This window comes from Paramacrobiotus metropolitanus, unplaced genomic scaffold (genome assembly GCF_019649055.1).
Source record: "Paramacrobiotus metropolitanus isolate TYO unplaced genomic scaffold, Prichtersi_v1.0 Parri_scaffold0000004, whole genome shotgun sequence".
Taxonomy (NCBI): Eukaryota; Metazoa; Tardigrada; class Eutardigrada; order Parachela; family Macrobiotidae; genus Paramacrobiotus; species Paramacrobiotus metropolitanus.
This window is the reverse complement of record NW_026570224.1, coordinates 2,129,073-2,148,993: the sequence shown is the minus strand read 5'-3', so window position 1 is coordinate 2,148,993 and position 19,921 is coordinate 2,129,073. Positions and strand designations below refer to the sequence as shown.

Genomic DNA, 19,921 nt, shown 5'->3' with positions numbered 1-19,921 from the left:
TTCACACTAAGATTTTTCGTAAGATTCAAGCGATAACAACAACGGTTCTTATCTTACGCTGTTATGGCTGATAGTCCGATAATCGGGAAAACAAAGGAAACCTGTAAACGCCATTTAGCATCTTGCATATTACACCACACCGACATGAGACAGTCACATTTTACCTTCCAGCTTCCAGAGATCTGCAGAAGCTGCAGCTTCAGGAAATACAAGCAAATGCAGAAATTCGACGTTCGAACAGAAAGGGTACAAAGATTATACTAGCAATAGTTGCCATGTCTATCCATCATTTTCGCCGGATTTATTGTATTCGGTTCCCTGCACAGCGGGAGGATTGTGCACTCCAGGAATTGGAACAATGAGATTTTCCGGTGACATCAAACCATATTTCAACACAAACACGGTAAAACGACGGCACAGGAACGTCTTTTCCTGGAATAAGAACACAACTGTTCAAAAAACCGTACAGATGTAATAAATCACTCAGAACGACATTAGTGAAATACCTCAAAGGAATCAAATATAGGCCGATGATGGAAGTAGGCATGGGAAAAAATACGGTACACTCTGCGGCAAGTGGAAGGCAGTTTAGCAATCGACTGCTCTTTGATATCCACCCTGTATGAACATCAAAAATAAAAGTTACGTATGCTATAACATCTTTTTAGAACAATTTATATAGGAAATCTCACCTGCTCGGGAAATATTTATTGCTGTTTAATAAACAAGCCGCCCCATCCAGAGTATGACGGGTATAGTCAATGGCCGAGCATTCTCGGGGTTGCTTGTGTGCAGCGCACAAAAAGATCCACTGATCGGTAGCAGTCATCTGAGTGCAGGTGTCCGCCGTGCATTCCACCTAATAATTAACTTTTACATTGTTAGACTTTTGCTCAGCTCCGGAAAGGTAAATACAACAACCAAGTTAGCTAGGTAAATTACGTACCTGAAGAGCAACCGCCAAATTATTAAGCTCCATGCAGAACTGCCTAGAAATAAATCCACTTCGGCAATCACACGGGAAAAAGTGCGAACAATGCGCCCGCACACAGTTCACTGATTTCATCCAACTAATAATTTAATTTTTCAGCCAAAACTATTTACCGTAAATGCTCATATTTCCACACGCCTTCGTCTTGATTTACAGGCATCAGCAAAATATCTTCCACATTCAACGGATCCTTTCGAATCAGCTGCTGTATGTACTGTAAAAGAGATACATTATAATGTTTCCGAAATATCCCGGCCAAAACTGGAACAACATCCTTTTAGAATTTTAAACATGGTGTATTTAACCCGTGAAGATGTTCCGGCTGAAGCTAGCATTGTTTCCATGTTAAACTTGAGATTTAATTAAAAAAAATATACTTTCTTACGATCACGTTAAATTTACCATGCTAAACTGCTAAAATATGTGGTTTGTTCGGCCTACCTGCTGCACTGCTAACGTTGTGTCCATGTCTTCGAGAGTCAGATCAGGCCATTGATAGAAATCCTACGAGTAATACGCGTATCAGTATAACATGCCTGTTGTAATACAGTGAAAACCACATAAACGCTACTCTAAAATTAAAATCTGAGTGCATGAAGAACTTTCAGCGTTTTCCCCAGATAGGTAAACGGAAAACATAAAAGATTCAGATTAATAAACACCAAAATTAATGCTCTGTTACGGTGTTACTGTTTATAACTTGTCCACGCTTGCCAACTTGCCGTTTATACTAGAGTCATCACTTCACAGTCACCAGAGTCGGACCAGACCCACAAAATTGTTGGTGACACACCTGAGTTTTCGTTCCCGGACGAATGCGTCTGGCCAAGACTTTTGCAGCTGATTCTTCAGGACTTTCGAACTTCATTGTGCTTAATAGTTCCCCTCCAGTAGCCGTCATTTGATCCCCTTGCTCGGTCCCAGATGCTGGGTAATTTTGGATTTACGAATGCATGTGAGCGAGTTGTCACCGCTTCCTCTTAATCTACTTCGGACACCGAACCTCTGATTTTTTTCTAAGTAAATTGTAAATGCCCTTTATAAGTTTAAGAATTATCACTTAAGAGCATCAGCTGAATCTAGTTTGGTTTGGCTGTTAATGCTAAACGGTTGAAAAGAACAATAATACTTACATACTTACCATCAAAAACATCAGAAGATTCAGAACACATCCAACCACAAACAAAAATTTTTTGTAACAGCGAGACTTTTTACCAGTAGTACAGGCTATTCGGTCTTGCCGCGCAATTGACTGTTTTCATGCCGCCCTTCCAGGGAGCGGCTCTGTATAAGTCAGTACTAACCCGCATATTTTTCCCCGCCTCCCTACTACTAGTGCGCTTTACAGTTATGACTGACGCAATCCGCAAAAAAACCTCCTAAAAATTTCGATTGTTGTGTCTAGCAGCTAGGTACTGTATACGACTGTACGAGATAGCAATCATCGGAGGTGACATTCGGGACGCCCTCGTAAATCATTATTTGAATACTACTTCCGGTCTGGATATTGTTACCCAGACTAGCTCTCCTGATCGCGCAAAATACTGGTTTCTTTATTTCATGTGGCAGACTTTATGGTGGTAGCGAGCTTTGGTAGATTGTTCTATCCCAGTGCAAGAACCTGCCGCGCCGGTGTATTAGTACCATATTTTAATCAAGTCAAGCACCTGTTTTTATCCGCAAGAATGGAAGACGGAGACGTGAAGCTGAGCAAGAAGTAAGTGATTTTTGGCAAAAATGAAAAAAGACACAAATAGTAACAAGTTTGTGATAGCAACTGCAGTCTTCGATGAAGTCTAATGGTTTTCGGACAAGTCGTAATGCGTAATTTATTCATAGATATGAATTATGATCATATCACTGTCAGTCTGTCACTACTGTTGCAGAGCCAGACTCAGCCAGTCATTGCTCCTTTTTAGTTCTCTGTTACATTTTATTTTACGATGCTTACGGTTTGATTTAAATTTTTCAGTGAACTGAAGCGTCAACAGAAAGCAGCACAAAAGCTGAAGGAAAAGGAAGACAAAGTGGCTGGTTCTGGCGCACCGGAAGCCGCTAAGAAAAAGGAAAGGGACCTCTCTCCCTTGGGAGTGCAGAAACCTCTGGACCCCACCGATCCTGACGTACGTTCGAGAAAGCTTTGAAAGAACAAGGCTTGAATATTAGCAACATCCAGTTTTAAGTGGGGCGGAATTTACGAGTACCAGAACCATTATTGTAATCCGTCCCTGTATTCTAATTTGCTACCCGTAGCTATTAAAGTTACTTACGTATTTGTACACACTGCACAGTGTACAATATAAGAAATTTTAGGCTGGTTGTAAGTTCAAGGCCTTGAGTGCCTTTATTTCTTTAATTATCGTAGTCGAAGGCAAATTACCATGGTGGTTGCTGTACGAATTATTATTATTATTGTAGGAATATTTCAAGTTTCGTGTCGATACGCTTGCTGCGATGAAATCTGCGGGAGAGAATCCATATCCGCACAAGTTCCACGTGGACACGTCACTCGTGCAGTTTGTGGAAAAGTTCAAAAATATTGCTGATGGCGAGCAATTATCTGATTTGGTCAGCGTCGCCGGTGAGGATGGAATCAAGAATATATATAATCTTTCTTAGGAAAAAAATAGAAAAGCGCTGACAATAAATTCTGTTTAATTGGGTGGGTGTGGCTTTTAATACGCTTTGTTTTCATAAAATGAGTGTATGTGCGGCTTATGACGGTAAATGCTTGAAGCATGGCTTATAATTTCCGTATGTTCCCGCGGTGCTGCGTAATATTTACGAAAGTCAATTTCTTTGCTTAGGAAGAGTCCATTCTAAGAGAGAATCTGGAGCGAAATTGGTTTTTTATGATCTTCGTGGAGAAGGCACAAAGATTCAAGTTTTGGCCAATGCACGGTAGGCTTTTTATTACTGGATTTGTTTAAATTGTCTCTGCCATAGTATGTTGATAAACCTGTTGATTATGCAGGTATTATGGAAACGAAAAAGAATTCGAAGGGATAAATGACCGTATACGACGTGGTGATATTATCGGATGCGTCGGATATCCTGGTATGATCAACTTACGTATTGTGGTCGTAGCTGTCTTAACGGTGACGAGACACTAACTGGCACGGGAAACTGTTGTGTATTAATTAATTATGGAATGTTTCAATAGGCAAAAGTAAAAAAGGCGAACTGAGCATCATCCCACAACGGATGGAAGTTTTAACGCCATGTTTGCGAATGCTTCCCAGTATGCATTTTGGATTGCGTAATCAGGTACGTACGGTCAGATTCGGTTTTGAATAATAGACCGACTACACAACTGATTACTTTTCCAAATGGTTACTTACTCATTTTGCCAACCATTTTAACATAGGAAACACGGTATCGTATGCGCTATCTGGATCTGATTATGAACGACTACGTGCGACAGAAGTTCGTCACTCGGGCGAAGGTCATTCATTACGTCCGTGAATTCCTCAATAACTTGGGATTTCTGGAAGTTGAAACTCCTATGATGAACATGGTATCCAGTGGGGCTACGGCTAAACCGTTTATTACGCACCATAATGATTTGAACATGGACTTGTTTATGCGAGTTGCGCCGGAATTATATCTCAAGGTACGAAAAAAGCTTATGTGCTTCCTTTAGATTTTGAGGAATTCAGTAAATTTTTTATGGGAATCACGATGTTATTTATTTGATAGATGCTGGTTGTGGGAGGTATTGACCGTGTGTACGAGATTGGACGCAATTTTCGCAACGAAGGCATTGATCTGACGCACAATCCGGAGTTTACCATGTGTGAAATGTACATGGCTTACGCGGATTACAATGATTTAATGGCACTTGTTGAGCAAATGCTATCAGGTGAGAAGTGCGGTTGCAACAATATGTTCCAGTATTCGACTATTAAGGACATTTCGTTAATGCGTGCCGTATATTTAGGGCTTGTTAAGTACATCACCGGTGGATACAAGATCGTTTACCATCCAAAAGGACCGGAAGGTGAAGCGATGAATATTGATTTCACGCCGCCGTGGAGGCGCGTATCCATGATGGCTGAACTGGAAAAGAAGCTCGGGGTGAAGTTGCCACCGGCCACAGAAATACATACTGCCGAGTCGCAGAAGATTCTCGACGATCTAGCGGTGAAGCATAAGGTTGAGTGTCCTCCACCTAGAACGGTTGCTCGCCTTTTGGATAAGGTGAGCATGCTGCATCATTTCTTTTGTAAATGGTCTCGCTTCGATCAAAAATGTGTTACAGTAATTGCTGCAAATCTTCAGATTTTGTATTTACTGTACATTTTAAAGTCAATTTATAACACTGACACTGTATACATCTTTCTGTTTTTGGTAGTTGGTTGGGGATTTTGTGGAAGTGGATTTAATCAATCCCTCATTTTTATGCGACCATCCGGCCATTATGAGTCCATTATCCAAGACGCATCGCTCTATTCCCGGGCTGACAGAACGTTTTGAAGCATTTTGTGGAACACGGGAATTAACCAATGCTTACACTGAATTAAACGATCCTATTGTGCAGCGCCAGCGTTTCGAAGAACAGGCAATAGTAAGTGTTTCCTACCACGGCTTTTGTTGAAGGGAATTTTGGTAATTTTGGCAATGTTAATATAGGCAAAGGAACAAGGTGACGAAGAGTCTCAGATGATAGATGAGAATTTTTGCACATCCTTGGAATATGGTCTTCCTCCCACGGCCGGATTGGGCATTGGTATTGATAGATTGACAATGTTTCTGACCAATTCCCATAATATTAAGGTAAAATCATTCCATTGCATTTATGGCTCGCTCGTATGGTATACCGTATGTGTACTTGTTGCATTTACAGGAGGTCTTATTTTTCCCGGCTATGCGGCCGTGGGATGGAAAAACTGACGTCATTGAGGGAACGGTATGACCAGATATTGGCTAATTATCTTTAATTATTGTTTTCGTGGCTGATGCTACTGACACGTGCACGGTTTACAGGAAGACCAGCCGAGAGTAACTGCAACTGGAGATGCTCCAGCTAAGAAGCCAGAGAAACCAGCTGAACACCGGTAAACGGGAGTGTTTGACTTTTTCGTAGCAGTTGTTTGCTTGGCGATTTCTTGGCATCGGATAACGATATTCTGGATTTTTATACTGTTTTCTGGTATAATGCAGTAAATTGCTGTGGTGGGATAGACTTACTAGCTTGATATTAAATAAATTCAAACCATGCCATACGATATGACGAATAACTGTTTAAGAAGCAGTCGTATACGAAATAACACGGAAAACTTTTATTCCTGTAATTAAATAAGCTGGGCTCGTTTGTGCCAGCCAGGATGTGTTTTGTCAGAATGACACAAGTCTTATTCGTGTAAGCTTTCGGTTGACTGCGCAGGAAATAACTGAAACCAGCAAAGGAAATCCAGAATATCGCTGGATGCAATAAGAAATCTTAGCGCGTGCTACCATTTCGAGAACCAATCCTAAGTGCAGACATTTACGTACTAGCTCCCCGCGCTCATAATATTTTTTTCAGTTCGCTTCTGGGAAAGAGTTACAATTTCACAGTGGAAAACAAAGTCTTCTTGGCTCTTCCCAAATTAACGGTATTTTTTGCTTGTGTTCGCCAAATCGACCTGGAACGCATTGATCACGAAGGCATTAAGACAATGCTCGAACAAGCTTGGAAGACTGCTCACGCACAAGTATCCGGTCATCCCAACGTGCATAGCCATCCGCACATCCAGTTGTGGCGGAATGCGTTTACCGCACTGAATGTATCCACGAAGAAATACGTCAGTTCAGTGGAGAGCATGGCGAAGCGCGCGGCCAGAGCGGACACGCTACCGCACTCGATTAATCCTTTGGTTGACCTGTACAACGCTTTTTCTCTCAAGTATCTCCTGCCCTTTGGTGGCTTCGATCTGAATGCGCCGACCAGCCAGGATCTGCAGCTGCGCTTCTCTCAGAATGGCGATCAGTTTACGGCCTTGGACGCGGATGCCAGCGTCGCTGTGCCGCTTGGTGAGGTCGTATATGCATCGGGATCCACGGTGGTGACCCGGCACATCAATTGGAGACAGTCGAAAGAAGGACTGATTCAGGACTCGTCTCGCGATGTTTGTTTTATGGCGGAAGTTCTTGGAGGTTATCCTCAAGACCAGTTGGTAGAAATGCAGCAGGAATTTCAAAAAGCGTGCCGGCAATTGTTGCACGCGGAAGCGGAAATACACCTCATCACAGAAAGTACTCCGGGTGTTTCTTACGGTGAACCTACATAAATTTACGCCTTTACGTAATATGCTTCGTGGATTCGCATATGCTATAGTGATTCACAAAATCGTCCCCCGATGTGTATTGTTATAAGTACAGAATTTCTTTGCTTTGATTGTTGATAGCGCATAATAAATTGTGTAACATATAAAAATGCGCACTGTTTGAGGACGTACATGCAGAAGGAAGAAGAAAGCGTATATGCAAACGGAAGAAGGAAGAAGAAAGATCGGGCAAACCATCAAGCTATGTGGAAGTTATAGATCAAGCAAACTGTCACAGATTCACAGAGAATAACTTGCAGGCAAATTTACAAGGAAATATTTTTGCAGCGTCTTTCTTGATGGTACCCCTGGGGGTCGTTAATTGTCGTTACTTGAAGTTGGCCAATGTGGAAAAATTGGTCTGCAGCACTGCCCCGAGTAAAACAGTTTGTAAAAAATACGTTAGCCAAACGTTAGTTAAAGGCAAAAATTCGAACACTGTTCGAATTTTGGCTTTTAACTAACGTTTAGCTAACGTATTTTTTAAAAACTGTTTTACTCGGGTGCATGGATTTTGGTACTGCACCCGTCTGTCCCCGGACAACACCCTGTATAATAGTACTTACAATTTATTGCAGCGCTATTGTTACGCAATACGCAGTGCATTTTAGTTGTACGTCATCTTATTATAAGAATAATCAAATTAATATAACTATAATAAAAAATACAACGAGAGGAGTATAAAATCAATTGCTGTATGACTTAGCTGGACGACATAAGTAAGCTAGAGGGATAGGCGGTATTGTATGTTATCACGAAAGGGGACGGAACAAGCGCTCACATAACGGGTGTTGAACACATCCAGTTTACCCTCTGAGCATATTAATAATTTTAATATCGATGAACATGTCATGGTCGAGTGGCAGAACTGTTAATTTAACTTACAGTGTTAGATAAAACGGATAGTGCTAATTTTTCGATCGATAAGGTGTGTGAATTCGTGAATGACTGTTTCATTGCAGTTATGCAGAAAGGTTAGAAGATACGCCCTTGCGCTACTATGCAGTATATATTAAATTAAAACAATAACATAAATATCGATGATGTGAATATTATTAACGATAGGAAAACGGAATTCGCCCAGTGTGCAGTTAGATACAACTGTACCTGAAAAATCCTAATCCTAACGCATAATGCAAATCCATACGATTACTTGGTTCCCGGCTACTTACGGATTATTAGTTCTACTCCAACCAGCTGCGTGTACTGTATTACATAAATATCCATAACGCGTACGCACGTAGTGTGCTATTAAGGAACAGCTAATGCTGCTAACGATGTTTTAAAGGGTTGATGTTTCAATACGAGTAACAGTTGTAAGGTAACAGTATTGCTTCCGGCTGAACAGACTTAATTGGCTTCAGAGATTTTTATTTTGCCACACAGGAAGTACACATTCTCTTTGTCTGCGTCTGGAGGGTATCATGCGGGATGACCAGGCCGGGAGAATAATATTGCGGATGCCGACAGCAAAGGAAGCGGAACCGCGCCAGCTTTCGTTCAAATTATACCAGATAATTGCTCATTGGAAAGTGAATCTATGTGATTACTGGTGCTTGTAATGAATGCCTTCAGGTTAACTGCATCTAGAGAGCACAATACACTTTTTTTGCCAATGTCAAGAGCTTACTGTGCGCTTCCGCTGTTTACCAAGGAGATTAAACGTAAAATTAATAAGAAAGTACAATAAATCTGTTTGACACAACTGCAACAGTAGTGTGGGTCCGCTTCAGTTCGACAATGCGAAAACAATCTACCGGCAATCCCTGCACGATAGTTCATGACCGATGTTGCAGCTGAGCAGACTGTGCACGTGATGACTTTTGCAAGCATTTTTGTAAGTAATTTTCAAAAGTAAAACTATTAGAATTTACAAGTACCGATAACGGCTTAAGAAAATAATTATTTCAAGAATCCAGTCATTAACAGCAATTTTGGATCCTTATAGTACTGTACTCGTGACTCGTGTTAAATAATCTGGCTACTGTAAATCTGTAGTCCATCTGCAGTCGTAGATTGCCAGTATGAAATTATGCCAGTATGAAATTATGCCAGACCTTGCCAGTATGAAATTATTACATATAAATATAAATACAGGTAACTTTGTATAGACTTGGTTTTTGAATCAGAACGAGCCGATACAGCATTTAGTACGAGAAGAAGATACTAACAGCATAGAAAGTACATTTTACCGTGCATTTCACATGAGGTAGAGGGGAGGGACCATGCTAATATGCTTTACTTCAGGTTCGACACCACCCGATTTAATTTTGTAAAAAGTATGATAAGTCTCGTGGTTGATACTGTACATATCCTGAATGTACGGCTGCAAGTGCAACATGTAAAGCAAAGCACGCCTGCAGCTAGCTCTTTTACAGCCAAGGCAAAAAGCCTTCCTGAAATATGGTTTTTTTAAGGTCAACAAAGAAAGCAGATCATTTGTTATGATTTCCCCGGCCTTCCTCCTGGACATGCATGTTTTTGCTAAAAGTATGATAATTAACAGATATATTCGCGTCTCATATGTGCATCGAGGGTGTTAGCGTCTCCTGGGAATTAAACTAACAGTTGGCCCTGTTTCCATCTTGCTTCAAGCGGGATGGAAGTTGGCGCTCATGCAGTGCAGTACGAGTATGGGTTGACAGCGATAACGACATACGGGATTCGCCTGCGCGTTAACGTTACTATATGGCCGCCCGCACAAACGCTTGTTGCCAGTGCGTTTGATTGCGCATCACAAGTCGTCACGAACAGTTGAACCGGAACCGGAACATTACATTCCTTTTTCCCGGCGATTCCTTATTCCACATACGCTGCGCGCGCGCTCTCCATTAGATCACGTCGACGACGACGGTCGTGGCAGGCCTCGATCGCGATCACAGCAGAATGTAACAGAAGCCATAAATGATTGTGACATAGCAAACTGGTTAACAATTTTCTTGAAAGCTGCTCGAGATAATATATAAGCGAGAGAAGAATGTAGCCACAAATCAGCACCATGGAGTTGTGTGGCGTGACATGTTTTAAGGAGAGCCAAACTTCTTTCTGTGCACGGAGACTGCAGGGAAATGTGATCCGGTGCTCAAGTTCTTAGTGCTATTACGAAGACGCGCAGCAGCATAAGTATTTTGCATGTCCTTGATTGTAACTAATGTTTGTTTCCTTTACCCGGCTACGACAATAGAATGCACGGGATGCTTGAAGGAACACGCCAGTTAGCCTATGAATAGATCAAAGTGTTTGATACACATACTTGCGGGTTGCGGGCGTTGTGCAATACAGCGTACGGTACAATCAGCTGCATACATACATACGTGCAAGTGAGTGTTGTGTGTCGTTGCCCAACAGGCTGGGCGGATGTGGGAAAACTTACCCGGCGGCACTGTGGACTTCCGAAATTGCTCTTTAAGTGTGTTGCATTTTTTAGCCAGCAACATTGATTCATATGTCCCTGAAGGATATGCGCTTATTCATCGAGATTCACGATTTCGCACCACCGTCGTCCTATATAACTGAGCCGGCTGCGTACATATACCGTGTATGTGGATGCTTGATTTTCTGGATTAGCGGTGTAAAAGAGTGATCATAAGTGCAGCCATCCTGTTTAATTTGCTACTACAGCGGACACACAGTCCAGTTATTCATACTGATTTGTTGTGAGTGGTGATAACACGACGGCTTGCAAAGGAGTATTTACGCCAATGTACCATAATACAGCGTAGGTAAACAAACGCATTCCCGCATAAGTACTGCCTTTACATGCAATACTTTTTAAAAAAACTGGGTCATAGTCATCCGTTATTCCCTCTGCCACATTGTTCGAAAAACAATATAAAGTAACCCGCAGTTTTTGATACAAATCGACGACTGTTTTCTCTTCAACAAGTTCCACTACGTTAATTCCAAGTAGTAATACTTGTTAAATAAACCCATAATTGTTATTAAGGGGTAAATAAAAACGTGTTATTCAGTCTTTCTTGGTTTTTTACAGATGCCGCCGTTGACATGCCTCGCTAAATATAGCTGCCTGGCTGCTCATCGACATGGCTTATTGTGGTCTCGCGTGTCTTATATATCTTACGTGATCCGGCATCCGACTACCTTCAAGGTATGAGATTATGTTGCGGATCTAGCCAGCAGAATTACATATTTTGAGACATTGTATTATTACAGTTAGACACCTCACCTAGTATCCATTTTACAATCACACATACATACAGTTCTGATTATGCTAATTTTTCTTTTTATTGTTGGTGTGTGTTTTATTGTTCTTTTTATTGTCGGTGTGTGTTTGGTTGGGATTTGAATCATTTGATGGGAGTAAATCGGAGATACAGTAATTGTTGCTCAAGTAAACGGTAACAGCTCCTGTGCCGCAACATTTTTGCTGCCGCGGCATTCACCGGAAATTGGCCGATGGATGCCGTTATCCTACATATCAGCGCACAGGCCACTTCAGTTCTCGCACCAAATGTGACATTGCCATTATTAAACTTTGATTATTACCAGGTACCCATGTTTTAGAAGCAGCTTGGTACATGGCGCGCGGTGGACTGCTTTTTGTGTTGATCATTTGCAAGCGCAAATTACGCGGCGTCATAAATATTAAAGCTCAATGAATAATATATTTTATTACACGTTACGTACCGGTTACGATTATATTGAGTGTGACACTTACACAGTGTGACTTATGCGGAAACGTTCGCAAGGGCACTCTGCTTATTCCTGCAGCTTTTGTAGCAGAGCGCAAAACAGTTCAGTATATTCCTTACTCCGTTATCTGTATTTATATTCCTTATTTTGATTAATAAATCTCTTACAGATTTTCTTATAAAGGTTATACGGATTATATTTTATTTTCTGCGATCCATTGGTTCGTCTAGTGCAGTGGTACTGTAAAGTGCAGGCCCATGCGTCCGGCTTTCTCGAAACGCGTGTTTTCCTTGCGGCACACGTGTCTCCACCTTCTTCTCGCTACATAGTAATTACCTTCACTTCAATTATCTTCCATGATAAAAACAAACTGCAGGGAAGTGGAGGGAACGGCAGCAGATTGCGTGCCATACTGCTTCGCTTTAAAATTAATTTTTAATTTCTTAATGACGTTATCTTACCAATGACAAATTGCTAAACAAATTGTCAAACAGCACCGTGATTAGCTAAGATCATTATTAAATCGTCTACACATTATATACGCAGAACTTGGTAAAATAAATATACTTACCTAATAGACCCTCTCGCTGCGCCTGCACAGCTTAAAGTGCTTTGTAAGTTAAAGGGCGATTTCGGTTTAGACAAACCAGCTAACAGATAAGAATTTTAAAGTGTTCTTTAAAGTAAAGTGTTAAGTTAGACCGCAGGATCATCGGCCTGCTCACGTGGGCACGTAGTGTTGTGCGTATTAGTAATGACTGTAATGATTATATGCTACAAATTTACAGTATTTATACGCGGGCAGTAACATGTATACAATACGCACAAAAGTACACAAACCGAGGAGCGAAATCCAAAGCTCGATTTACGTTTCTGTTATGGGTAATGTAGCTTTATGTACATATATGCTGTTTGCTGTTTTAATGCACTGCAAAATTTTCTACCGACAGATTCCGTTGTGACCATGCTTTGAAACCCGAGCCGCTAATTAAAGCCGTTGCCCACTTTGTGCAATCCAAAAATGACATACAACGAAACGACAATCCTCCCTGCGCTGCTGGACATTGACGTAACGCGCACGGAAATCCTTCCCAACTCGCCGATGATCAACGGCATCCAGCAGATGTTGGTGGTGATTGGCAGTAGTTTATCCCTGGTGTTTATTGCCTTCGCGTTTATTACCTTCACCCTATTCTCGGATCTGAAAGATCTGGCCGGCTATGTGATGATCAATTTATTTACGGCCGTATTTCTCGGCCAGCTATTTCTGCTAATCGGTATGGATCAGGCCGATTCGGATGCCTTATGCCATTTCTTTGCCATTACTCTGCACTTTGCCTGGCTGGGTGCCTTCTTCTGGATCAGTATCGGTATTTACGACATAAGCCAGGACGTCAAAACCCGTCTGGCCCCGTCAATTCAGGACGGTAATCACAGTTTAAGAAATCATCTGATTGCTTATACATTATACGGATGGGGACTTCCGGCCGTTATCGTCTTACTGTGTACCGTGGTGTATTTGCTGAAATACGATGCCGCGGCCGGTCGCGCCGGGTTTGTTTACATAGATCCACGCCGGCCGCACTGCTGGATGGTGGGGAAGGACGGGATTGTTGTCGGGCTGGTGCTGCCTTTTGTCTGGCTCATCGCCATATCGGCCTATTGGTTCTGTCGCAGTTGGCAAACAGTGCACCGCACTACTCTGCTCAGTTACAAGAGCGGTGTGCGGAAACAGTTCAAACGACCGGAAATGATACTGTTACATTTGTACTTAAAAATCATTTTAATCTACCTCTGTACGTGGCTAATTGGATTTGTGGCAGCTTTGTGCGATGTGGATACGCTGTGGCTGTGCTTTGTCGGGGCGTTGTCCAGTGTGGGAAGTTTCGTGGCGCTTCTGTTCACCTGCAACAGTGCCGTGTTCACAATCTATTCCTCCACAAAGAAACGGAGCCGACGTCATAGCAGTATCCATAGTTATGGTGCTCCGTCGGAAATGTCATACAATACTACGCTGAGTTTGCTGACCTTGCGGGAGGTCCCAGAAATTGATACTGTATAATCACGCCGATTCCATTGGACTGTGTCGCAATCTCGCAAATGTTCACATTAATGTAAAGTTTTTAAAGTGTAATATGCTTATGTATTAATTAAAGCCGTATAGACTGTTATGTATAAATGAGTTGTGTTCGCTTGCAAAACATACGGGTTTGTAAAACGTACATGGGAACACAATGCAAATGAATTATTATTGATTAGTCTCCATAGGATAAGCTAAACAAATTACCAGAAAAAGAGAACAACGAAATTCTGGCACAAGCATAATTTACACATGTTGTTTTTGCGATATTTTGCCATTGATTAACATCTGATTTTCCACCTTTTTTGTTAAAATTTGCATAATCAACCAATGGCTGTTAGACAAACTATACAAATGCAAAGCAGTATAAAGTGAAGACAATTTTAAACCCTTGAGTTGTCCATCTGTGACTCTGCGCATGCATCTGCGCTCTTTTGCTGTAGAAAGGGTCATAATATTTCCTATAAAAGCTGAAGTGTCATGCAGAAAACATAAATTATGGATATCGCCCATTCCAGGGATGAAATTTTGTTCTTACGCAAGCGTGAAAAGCCTGTCGATTTCTTAAGCTACTTAATACATGACAGGGACACGAAGGAGAAAACAGCTCTAAGTTAAAGATTTACGAGATCATAAAATCAATCATTTCCCCATGATGACTGGGTAAATGCAAAATTGATAGAATGGAATATTGAGTTAGTGGCGCTTTTAAGTACACTTGTTATTCCCGAGCAATATTTACGCACGTATAACGGATTGTTACTCTGCTACATACGGAGTATCTGAGTTCCCACGCTACTCGCACTGTATGCGAACTTTCTACAGTACACGCTTCAAGTAGCGGACTAGCGGCCATCAACATCTGCGGTGGACTTTTAATGGACGGCCGTAAGTCCACCCTTATTGATACTGAACATTTTGTGATCACTTATATTAAATGATTACAAAATGATCATCCTTAAATTTAATATGTTGTAAATTTGTAATAATCTAAACGTTTTGTAGAACGTTAGGTTTATATGAACTTTGTATACGTCTTACAGTCCAGCGTTAATGGAATGTCGGCGTCCATAATGTATGTAGACGATAAACAATAACGCGAGAACGATAAGTTGGTGACCGCATGTACATACACCAGTGTTTTGGGACAGTTTAGCATTAAGCAACATAGTGAAAGGAGTTCAGTCAAGTATGGGAATCTAATGTAAATTTACAGAAACTTCAGAGAAACCATCATGCTTTGGCAGCTACAGTACATTTGTATACGGTGCATATGTTATTTCTTCCATTGCGTGACTGGCGGATTGCAGACGACAGCTGGAGATCACTGTTGCACAATTTGCAGTCATATTTAGTACAATATTGGCTGTGAATATGTAATTGGAAAATTCAATTTATCCAGCAGAATCGAACTTTAACCACCATATTATCGCTCTGACGCCATTCAACAAAAGCTTGAAAACTAGTCTTACCCTCAATATTTAATTACGTATGTTTTACTTCCGAAATAAAGCGATTGTAATGCAGATTTGCAATCTATGCTTTGTGATAATATTATATCGGGCCCTGAATATGCTACGAAGTACAGCATGTAAAATCGCGAAACCTGTTCCTTTCTTGAATATGTAGAAGCATACATTCTGAAAATACTAAAAACCAATTTAATTTCTTCACATTCTTGTGCATTATAACCAAGATGGAGCAATGAAACTAGGGTACTGTACAGCAATCCAAAGCATCACATTTAATTCAGTGGAGCGGACAAACGACATTCTGTACAAGCTTGTTGTAATAAATATTGCATGTAAAATTTCTTGTAAGCAGTTTGTTAGTAGGTTTTCGCGTTCGAACAAAGAACTAAAAGATGCAGGTGCTGACGATAAAGGGTTACAGGTAAAACACATATATATTCCAGGAATATAAAAAACCGCGACAACATTATTTCGCTTTACTAGATTTGCATAGCGGAATTATCTAAGCCATTTCCGCTGGACGACGTTTGCAAAGATTTATTGCTACCGCTTTTCGTGATATGCGGCGACATTCGGCAGATGCACAGTTTTCTTTGACACATTTTGCATCCTTTAATTTTCCACGTGTTCCATAAGTTTCTAATGCGCTTCCGGTTTCTTTTGTTTATTCCAAACGCTATGAAGATGAATAATCCTTGACTTGATTGGGTGAACAGGAACACTATAATAAACTTTGTATGTTAAAAAAGTACTTACACTTTTTTCAAGCAATAACTCGACTTGTACCCACCGTATACGAATACTTCGTACGCTACCAAATATCCGTCGTTTTCCGGATCCGGATCCAAATTTCTAACCAGTCCAGCCACGATCCCGAAAAACCACATGAAACCCAACACCGATCCAATGCGAACGTACGCCAGAATTTCCCGCTTAATTTTCTGTTCTCTGGATAATGCGCGGCGACCAGATATGACGTGCATTGCGTTAAGTGACCTTTCATGTGTCTGCATTTTGCAGAATGTAGTAATGATCAACACACCATTGACAACTACGATAATGGCGATAGGCAGGGCATAAAAAACCAGACTGGCGCGTGCGCCGGCAATCCAGCATAGATCAGCATAGCCCACTCGCCATTGGTCGATATCGTGGTAATCCAGAATAACAGCTGCGGCGACAATGCAGGCCGAGGCGCAGTAACAGTACGCCATATTGCACAACAATCGCTTCCGAATGGACTGCTGCGACGTGGCATTGGGGTTTTGCAGCGACTGTGGTCGTCCGAAGGTCCGATAAAAATCCCAGGCGATGACATTGGCAAAGAAGAAGCCCAGCAGAAACGCGTAGTGCGTAATTATCCCGATGGCATGACAGAACTGGTTCACCGCCACGGAATTCAGCAGCAGTGCACTCTGCCCGACGACCATCGCTCCCATCGCGTTCATCAAATTCAGGCCCGGCAACGTGCGCAGTTCTTTGAACAAAGTGTAGATGACAAGTGTCAATAGCAGCGCGACAACCGAAATAACGGTCAGTGTCGTGGAGATAATGCTTAACTCCGGTCGCATATCAAAACCCAGGACGACATTCTTTTCGTTGAGACGAACCGTTAACTGTTGGCCACAAATTAAAATTTTCGAGGGATCATGCGGAAGCCGGTAGTACTCGGTGATGTCGTACGTGCGATTATTGAAGAGCACCGTCTGATTTTTCTGCACAACGGCTCCTTTCGCTTCGAATGCGGAACAGTTTAACGGCCGGTCGCAGGTGTGCGCTACCTGGCTGACATGGATGCGATCGGAATTATCGCTGCGAATCAGCACTTGAAGGCGAAATTCCCCGGCTGCGTACTCCTTCCGCGTGTTCCGCACGAAAACCTTGGTATTGTTACCCAGGTCGGTTATGTTGAATTCTTCGTTATAATATGTCTGTACCGCGCCCCGTGAACACCACGATGTATCCATAAATACCGGGTTGACTTTGCTGGCCGCGTTGCACTCTTGGATGCCTTGAGCTTCTACCGCAAAGCCATCCACATCGAAGACAAAAGTCTTATTCTGTATAGCTTCCGCTAAATGAACGAACATCTCGATGATGGATTCCGATATGTTGCGAAACTGTGGCGGACGAGATAGCGTAAAATATGCCGGCACTTGCACCAGTGGTTCCACGAAATCTGATAGGGATTCGCAAAAGGTCACTCTACTGTTCAGTCGGTGACTGATGTCGAGGAGGTTGTCGGTTAGTGCGTATTTGGAGCAGTTGCCGCCGGCAAGAAAAGCCGAAACGGTGACGTTAACGATTTGCGATTCGTCGATGCGCATGGGTTCGGTCAGTAAATTCAGAAGCTCTTTGCGCAGAGCGATGCCCACATGCTCACGAAATTCTGCAGGGACGGTCCGAAGGCGATCGAAATCGACGGACGGCTTCGTCAGGCCAAGAAAGATGGTGATATTCGCTTCGGTGGCGTTGGGGGATATGCGAACGGTGCGCTTATAGTTGGATGTTATGGAAACGCAGTTATCGGGAAAGGTCACATCGGCTGGATCCCCGGTTAAACCCTCCACGGGCACGCATACCGTGGGTCGGCACATACATCCAAAAGGGTCATAAATGGAGCCTATTTAGAGCCTAAATTTTAGACCATTTCGCTTTGAAATCAGAGCGGACTATAGACATGTCTTCAACAATTTTCGATATTAATTTTGTTTCTTACCGTTAGCAGTTTTCGATTTTTTTTAATAATTGCAGTCATGTACACTCAACAATGCAGTAATTCTTGATCAGCACAAAATAAATATTGTATGTAAGAAGTCCCTTATATTGCATCTATTGCAACATGCGAACACAAGTCCCGGCCCGAGTAAAACAGTTTGTAAAAAAAACGTTAGCTAAACGCTAGTTAAAGGCCAAAATTCGAACATGTTCGAATTTTGGCCTTTAACTAACGTTTGACTAACGTTTAACTAACGTTTTTTTTACAAACTGTTTTACTCGGGAGTTTTCGAGATGGCCTTACCAAAAATAATTTATTATCACAATATACATGTGCATATATGTACGTTTTGCGTAGCTCGAAAGGCGCACATCTAACCGATAGTTATTATAAGTCTAACCGACACTTATTATAAGTGAACATCTAAAGGTCACATGGATGTATACCAGAACGTACGTTTACCTTCGGGGCAGTCTTTCTGCAGATCATTTTTCTCATCGAGACTCGATCCGCTCCATTGTGATATTCCATCCAAACCAAAGTTCATCAGCAGCGATAGCGGTTTGGGTTTGAAGGACTGGGACGTGAAGCTGCTTTCCGCATTTACACCATAGGAAGGGTAGAAGTAAGTTTGAATGCTCTTGCTGTTTTCGTTCGGTAAAGCGTTAGAAAAACTGGAAGCTCGGTCGATTCCACCAACCGAATTTGTTGTCGTCCATTGAACATCTTCCTCGAATCCGTTTGCAACTTCTAATCTTTCGTTTTGACGCAGCACGAAATCGTTAAAGTTGTTCTCCAAACTGACTCCAAAATTGCTCGCAATGACCTTTTGCAGCAGTTCCTTTCTGTCCATCACTGAGTCAAGCCACGTGCCATTTGTTTCGTCTTTAGTGCTGCCTATGCATCGCGCTCCAAATCTATAATGCTCCGAAACAAGAAAAAAAACCAGCAAGGACAATCTGCAGGCTTTCTGCATTTCCCAGAGCTGGTCCGATACTCGTATACAGATAGATTGAAATACTCGTAAAACTACCACATAACTGTGACATAAGCCGATATTAAAAAAGCGAAGTATAATGCGCCATTTGTTTCTAACAATAAGCAGACGCTTTATGTACGAATAATGATTTTGCTGTTAACTTAACTGAAAACACATTTGTAATGTTGCAATGCAATAAGGAATGTAAGTTACACTTTTTTCATCGTACTGAAGCCTATTTCACGTTGGGATCGTTCCGACAATGTAAGCTAAACGGACAGATTGTTTCCGTTTATGTAGTTGGTTAATTCCGGACGTTCCCTGGACTTTTTCTAATCGGAACATGTTTACCTATGAGTCGACGTGCAGATGCTAACCGGTAAGTTCAACAGTAACATTTCTGCAAACAAATGCACCAAGATTACCAAGTTCGAACAAAAGTCAAGATTTCTTCCTTGCTAACTTTCAAGAACAAATCTCAGATACCAGATCAAGGTGGGAAGAATGCTCTGAGAAAGCAATACGAATACTCGCATAATTACATTATACACAATATTCTGTTCCCTTCGTCAGTCAAATAAGCATTTCCACATGCAAAATACTGATTTTCTCTTATTTGTTGTTAATGATTTGTTTTACAGTTACAGGTCAATTCTACTATTCTCTATTAACAATCAGTAATTTTAATTAATTTTGATAGTCATTTTATCACTACGCAG

General features: G+C 41.7%; 4 protein-coding genes across 10 annotated transcripts; 2 read left to right on the top strand and 2 right to left on the bottom strand.

Moving 5' to 3' along the window:
* Nucleotides 1-2,162, bottom strand: LOC129602792 (MOB kinase activator-like 4). 2 transcript variants are annotated; one of them, XR_008692439.1, is made up of 8 exons: nt 1,785-2,126; nt 1,433-1,495; nt 1,105-1,205; nt 947-989; nt 693-859; nt 507-618; nt 165-432; nt 1-101 (listed from the first exon to the last, which is right to left on the bottom strand). XR_008692439.1 is itself a non-coding variant. In XM_055501941.1 (8 exons), exons 2-8 carry the CDS (start codon nt 1,890-1,892, stop codon nt 280-282), a joined length of 747 nt encoding a protein of 248 aa, XP_055357916.1. In that variant the 5' UTR covers nt 1,893-2,007; nt 2,133-2,162; the 3' UTR covers nt 1-279. The 2 variants fall into 2 exon arrangements, 1 of the variants encoding a protein (XP_055357916.1); XM_055501941.1 differs by adding an exon at nt 2,133-2,162 and having other exon boundaries at nt 1-432; nt 1,785-2,007.
* Nucleotides 2,163-2,360: 198 nt separating this feature from the next.
* On the top strand, nt 2,361-7,462 carry LOC129599066 (lysine--tRNA ligase-like). The gene is made up of 14 exons (XM_055497205.1): nt 2,361-2,708; nt 2,964-3,114; nt 3,410-3,572; nt 3,799-3,892; nt 3,966-4,048; nt 4,155-4,258; nt 4,359-4,604; nt 4,691-4,853; nt 4,932-5,191; nt 5,346-5,558; nt 5,624-5,767; nt 5,838-5,900; nt 5,978-6,048; nt 6,519-7,462. The coding sequence occupies exons 1-14, from the start codon at nt 2,566-2,568 to the stop codon at nt 7,261-7,263; spliced, it is 2,643 nt and encodes an 880-aa protein (XP_055353180.1). The 5' UTR covers nt 2,361-2,565; the 3' UTR covers nt 7,264-7,462.
* A 2,751-nt stretch (nt 7,463-10,213) lies between these two features.
* Nucleotides 10,214-14,175, top strand: LOC129602676 (adhesion G protein-coupled receptor E2-like). 5 transcript variants are annotated; one of them, XM_055501775.1, is made up of 4 exons: nt 10,214-10,619; nt 10,727-11,021; nt 11,291-11,407; nt 12,903-14,175. In XM_055501775.1, the coding sequence occupies exon 4, from the start codon at nt 12,974-12,976 to the stop codon at nt 14,012-14,014; it is 1,041 nt and encodes a 346-aa protein (XP_055357750.1). In that variant the 5' UTR covers nt 10,214-10,619; nt 10,727-11,021; nt 11,291-11,407; nt 12,903-12,973; the 3' UTR covers nt 14,015-14,175. The 5 variants fall into 5 exon arrangements, with proteins under 5 accessions (XP_055357750.1, XP_055357751.1, XP_055357749.1 ...); XM_055501776.1 differs by having other exon boundaries at nt 10,214-11,017; XM_055501774.1 differs by having other exon boundaries at nt 10,214-11,021; nt 11,291-11,808.
* A 1,644-nt stretch (nt 14,176-15,819) lies between these two features.
* Nucleotides 15,820-19,614, bottom strand: LOC129602715 (uncharacterized). Of its 2 annotated transcripts, XM_055501826.1 has the most exons (4): nt 19,432-19,488; nt 18,686-19,120; nt 16,295-18,127; nt 15,820-16,225 (listed from the first exon to the last, which is right to left on the bottom strand). In XM_055501826.1, the coding sequence occupies exons 2-4, from the start codon at nt 19,074-19,076 to the stop codon at nt 15,984-15,986; spliced, it is 2,466 nt and encodes an 821-aa protein (XP_055357801.1). In that variant the 5' UTR covers nt 19,077-19,120; nt 19,432-19,488; the 3' UTR covers nt 15,820-15,983. The 2 variants fall into 2 exon arrangements, with proteins under 2 accessions (XP_055357801.1, XP_055357800.1); XM_055501825.1 differs by having other exon boundaries at nt 18,686-19,614.
* Between the last annotated feature and the right edge of the window lie 307 nt (nt 19,615-19,921).